This window comes from Triticum dicoccoides, chromosome 5A (genome assembly GCF_002162155.2).
Source record: "Triticum dicoccoides isolate Atlit2015 ecotype Zavitan chromosome 5A, WEW_v2.0, whole genome shotgun sequence".
Lineage (NCBI taxonomy): Eukaryota > Viridiplantae > Streptophyta > Magnoliopsida > Poales > Poaceae > Triticum > Triticum dicoccoides.
Window position 1 is genome coordinate 258,596,979 of NC_041388.1, and position 5,453 is coordinate 258,602,431.

Here is a 5,453-nt window from a genome sequence, read left to right on the forward strand (position 1 = left end):
GTCATCTATAGTCGAAAAAATAGTTATAATACGTGAGTTAGCTATTGGATGCACTTTAATGTTGTTATAGTTAGGTAGAATCTAAACAAACATGGTTAATAAAATTACAACATGCTATTGGTACTATAGCGAAATTTAAGTTGTGACGTGTTGCCTTCCTTTTTAGAGCGTACCATGGTAGTTGGTAAAGAATATAGTCATGCATCCATGGTGAGATAAAACAATATGCACGGGAGGGGCTTTTTGGCTCCCGGGAGAGTAACATGAAAAAAAACTAGTAAATGTTTATAAAAAATCTGAAAATTTTGTGGATGTTAGTATTAGTGTCGCAAGCATGCTTGAAATGGAGCAGCATTGTTCCGTCGGTGAAAAAAAACAAATTTAAGGTGACATTTGGGGGTAACATTTGGTGTTCTTTTTTTGCACATGCTAAAATGCTTAACATTTTTGCCTTAAAATTTGCAGTTAGCATTTGGATGTAACTAACAACACATAAAATTTTTGTCATGATTTTTTGACATTTAAAAAGTTATTTTTAGGCCCGGGAGCACGTGCTCCCGGGAGTTGAATTGAATTTCTGAATATGCACCATATAACGATAAACAAAGTGTTGTCTCTTCATTTTAATGGTATTTTCTAGGGACAATCATAGTTTCTTTTCTCAGACGAAGGACAATCGTTTATCTGTTTCGGGTCTGAAATATCTTCCACGCGGTTATTGTCTACCCTCTGCATTTTAGAGGGGTAGGGGGCGATTGTTGGCTGGGTAGACGGCGCGCCCACGCTGATCCCTGAGGAGAATGAAGAGTGCGGGAGGTCGATGGCGACCCGATGGTCGATGGCGATGCTCCGGGACATCAGAGGGCTGGTGGGGTGAAACGTGGTCCCCATGGTCTTGGGGAAGTATTGGGTCATAAAAAGGAGATGAAAAAATGAAGCTATTGGAGGAAGTTTTTTGCCGAACTTCTTCGATACAGACAAAGAAAACAAAGGGAGTTGTCGGAGATGTTCTTACCACCTCTTTTCTTTGTGTGGCTAATTCTTAACTCTAGTATATTGAGCAAGAAATTTTTGGGATGAAACTTACCATATGTTCTAGTTTTAAACTTAACTTACTAGATAACGTTGTTCTGATGCAAAACAAACTTGGTGTCAATAAAGGAGGATCACTGCCGTGCCAAATCGCTTGGAGTGAGAAGTGAAAATGATAGTAACCCTAACAGGACGTTCAATTTTTCTTATGCATGACACCTTGCATATTCCTCTCACGTTGTTATTGTTTTCTCTTCATGGATTACTTGTCACCTTCACGAAAACCAAACCGTGGCGATTCAACCGAGGACAACTTAGCGATAAAACCCCAAGATTAGCGTAAATAAAACTCTGGGCTCACAAAAATGCGTGCACCCGGCAGCCTATAAAATGGGGGCACAGATCTGATGCCGAAGGTAGTTGTGAGCGTCGCGGAAAAAAAATTAAACAAAAATAAAAAAAGAGGGGGCGAGGAAGAAACCGAAACACTCACACAGAACACCACACCCCCCACCCCGGCGACACACCACCCCTCCCACCCCAAATCTCAGATCAGAGCGCCGGGAGATCTGCCATTTCCGGGTGGAGGGATCGAGCCCCGCGCTTCTCGAGTAAGGATTCCGCCTCCCCCTCCCCCTCCCTTCCGCCGCAGCCTTTTCGGGGGGACGCGCGATCTGGCGCGGGTTTTTGGCGCGAGCAGCTGCGATTTGGGGGCGGGTTCGTTGGTCGGTTTGCTGGATTTAGGAGGGGTTCCGGGGTGTGGAGTTGCGCTCCTGGAGCACTCCCTGATGGGGTTCCGTGGAGGAGCATCCGGACTATGAGCAGGGCAGGGTTGTGTGTAGCAGAGCGTCGGGATCAGTAGGGTTGTGTGTGGCAGAGCGTTCGGGATCAGCAGGGTTGCTGCGTCGCGTAGTGTTTGTTGTCTATCAGCTTTGCAAGTAGAGATACGAATTCGGATTCGCAGGTGGATTACTGGGCTAGGAGGGATTTTGGGGTTAGAGCTGCGTTGTTGGAGCAGTTGTTGCTGTTATTCCGTGGAGGAAGAGCATTCGGTTCCCATGAGTAGCTGCATCCGGGCATGAGCAGGCTTGTTTTTACTGGAGCAGAAGGAAACAGTAGGGCTCCTGCATTATATGTTGCTAATTGCGTTCAGAACCAGTAGTTCTCAGGTAAATTGTAGTAGTGTGCGCTGTTTAGACAAATTTCTGCTTAATCTTGGGGCATTTTATTTAACTCAGGTGCAAGCAGCACCATCTTTGTTCACTGTGTAATCATCTGAAATGGCTTTAATTCATTACTGCAGTTAAATCCTGGGCTCTGTATCTTGTGTGGATGGCATTTGTGCCTCAGAGACTCTAGCTCACCAAGTGTTGATTTGAACCTGTGAAGATAGAGATGGGTTCTCCGAGAAAATCCGACAAGAAGGCCGCCTTAGACTTTGCAGCATGGGGTTTCAATATCACCTCATCCGTTGGGATCATCATGGTCAACAAAGCCTTAATGGCTACACATGGATTCAGTTTTGGTATGTTTTTAGCTTTGGTGAAGAATTATGTAGTCACATACATCATTAATTCAACCTATTCACATCTTGTTCTTTACTTTTGGCAGTGAGTAGGATTATGTTATGATGTATTTTGTTCTATATCTTTCAATTTCTGTCTGACTTCAATTTGACTATCGTAGGCTTCTCCTTCTGAATTGCGCATTAGTATTGCTCTGCTGATTTTAGTGTACAAAGGGATCAGGAAGTTATTTTAAACCTTTTGTGATCCCCAATTGGTACTGCAAATTCCATGCATGTAAATTCTAGATGCTCTTTTGTTGATAAATCTTTAATTACAGATGAGTATGTCAGCATTTGACCTACTCATAACAGTTTTTTCAACTAGATTACTTTTATAGTGATCTGAGAGTCAGGGATTTGACTGTTAGGCAATCCTAGGTGTCTGCTGCTATGCTAACCTGCTTGGCGTAAACTTGGGATGCGTCTGTTGAACATAAGAAGCATGCTAATCTAATATGATTTATTGTTATACTAGGTAGCGATAACTTACAAGTTCTATGAGGTTTCTGACCCTCAACAAACTGCACATGTGTTAAAACTTGGATAAACTCCTGCCATGTCACTGATTATGATTTATGCCTTTTGCAGCCACAACATTAACTGGCCTTCATTTATTGACAACGACCTTGATGACTATTGTGTTTCGGTGGTTAGGCCTGAGCCAGCCCTCTCACTTACCGCTACCAGATCTGATTAAGTTTGTAATCTTTTCAAATTTGTCGATCGTTGGCATGAATGTGAGCTTGATGTGGAATTCTGTGGGGTTTTATCAGGTCAGTGTAGTTTCTGACTTTCTGTTACCTATAAGCTATGTATCTTCGCATTATTAGCTCTTAATTAATTCTTTTCTCTTGTTCAGATAGCAAAGCTGTGCATGATACCCGCATCATGTCTTCTGGAAGTTGTCTTTGATCGTGTACATTATTCACGGGACACAAAGCTGAGCATAATGGTTGTACTTATAGGCGTTGCAGTTTGCACTGTTACTGATGTCAGTGTGAATGCAAAAGGCATGCTTGCAGCTGTTATAGCTGTCTGGAGTACAGCTTTCCAACAATATGTAAGTTGAAATACCTATACTTGTATGGTGACTGTATATGTCTTCCAAGTCAATAGAATCCTGTTGCTGAAAGATAAATCACACACACACACACACAATAAAATAAAAAATAATCATGATAGTGTTACATGCTTATCTATTAGAGGTCTTGAAACAATGATCGAATAAGAGGCCAATCTTTATAATGTTTACAGACATTACTATGCATTCTGTTGTTTAACCTCATGACTGACTGTTATTTGATTATGTTTGCTGCCATTCTGTTATTTGTTCTTATCATGTATTGGAAAGAGTACCCACTTGAAATACTGTTAATTCTTTTTTCCCTTTTTTTGCAGTATGTTCATTATCTGCAGCGGAAGTACTCTCTGAACTCATTCAATCTCCTAGGCCACACTGCTCCAGCCCAAGCAGGTTCCCTCCTGTTAGTAGGGCCCTTTGTGGATTTCTTGTTGACTGGCAAAAGGGTGGATCACTTCAATTTCACATCGCTTTCTCTGGTAAGAAATCAATATTGTAACAGTGTTTCATGTCCCTGAACCTATGGTGATCTATGTTGCAGCTTCTGTATAAGCAATTGATTAGCTGGTTTATGTTTGCTTAGAGATAAAGTGGGAAATGGCCAGCATTTTAGGGAACATTATTGTGGAAAACTTCTGTTGCTCTGCTTTGTTGAATCTCATATTTAGTTGAATTCGTGGCTTTTCATTTCCTCACGTGACTAGCTTGACTAGAATTTTGATTTTAGTGTTTGCAAGATTAGTTTGTCTACACATTCAACCTCTTTATTTTGTCATCTATCTTATCATTGCATTTTGTGACTGCAGTTATTCGTCGTACTCTCATGCATCATCGCCATCGGCGTTAATCTGAGCCAGTTCATCTGCATCGGCCGGTTCTCTGCTGTATCTTTCCAAGTCTTAGGCCACATGAAGACTGTGCTGGTCCTCTTCCTTGGCTTTCTCTTCTTTGGCAAGGAGGGCCTGAACCTACACGTAGTCCTTGGGATGATCCTTGCTGTTCTTGGAATGATGTGGTATGGGAACGCATCAGCGAAGCCAGGCGGCAAAGAGCGTCGGAGTGTCCTCCCAGTGAGGTCCGACAGGCACAATGGAGGTTCAGACGACAAGGATGGTGGTGAGAAGTGATTTTTGCAATTGGCAACTGCAGTGCGTGCATATTTTTTCCCTTGAGGTTTCTGGTGACACACAACACATCGAAGGAAGACAGTCTGGTATTGTTCTTGATAGAGGTTACTACAGAAGCTGAACCTTACCCCACCTAGGAACTCGGCACCGTTCTCGTTATAGGTTACATACATTACCGTCACATTTTTTCGATACATTCATAGTCACGAGATGTTTTACAAGGTTTGAGTATAGTATAATCCTTTAGAAGTAAGTCGTATGTGAAGGTTGTGGAATTGTGGTGAAGAATGTTGGAAGTTAAGGCCTTGTTTTGATCTTGTGGAAGTATGGACTACACATTAGGATCATTTCTGAATTGTCATTACTGAATGAAATTCATTATCGGGGTTTTATAGACCATATTTCGCCCAATCATGTTATTGTGTGTACTTGATATATATTTCCTGATACACAGACGGTAGACATCTCCCCCTCTTCTTTCTGGGAGTAGTAAACGTCGGTGTATCAGTGTATGCAATCTCCAAGGAAAGCTATATTTACGAACTAAATCATATGGACACGTTTATTGCAATTGTTTAGTCATCGAACATTTTTAGAACGCAGAAATTTTATTAAAGATCATTTTGTTCCCGCATGTCCCTATATG

At 41.8% G+C, this 5,453-nt stretch overlaps 1 protein-coding gene across 1 annotated transcript; it reads left to right on the top strand.

The window, feature by feature from the left end:
• The first annotated feature begins 1,463 nt into the window (after positions 1 to 1,463).
• LOC119300884 (UDP-rhamnose/UDP-galactose transporter 6-like) lies at positions 1,464 to 5,206 on the top strand. The gene is made up of 6 exons (XM_037577781.1): positions 1,464 to 1,643; positions 2,336 to 2,557; positions 3,188 to 3,372; positions 3,459 to 3,659; positions 3,998 to 4,159; positions 4,487 to 5,206. The coding sequence occupies exons 2-6, from the start codon at positions 2,428 to 2,430 to the stop codon at positions 4,805 to 4,807; spliced, it is 999 nt and encodes a 332-aa protein (XP_037433678.1). The 5' UTR covers positions 1,464 to 1,643; positions 2,336 to 2,427; the 3' UTR covers positions 4,808 to 5,206.
• The last annotated feature ends 247 nt before the right edge of the window (positions 5,207 to 5,453 follow it).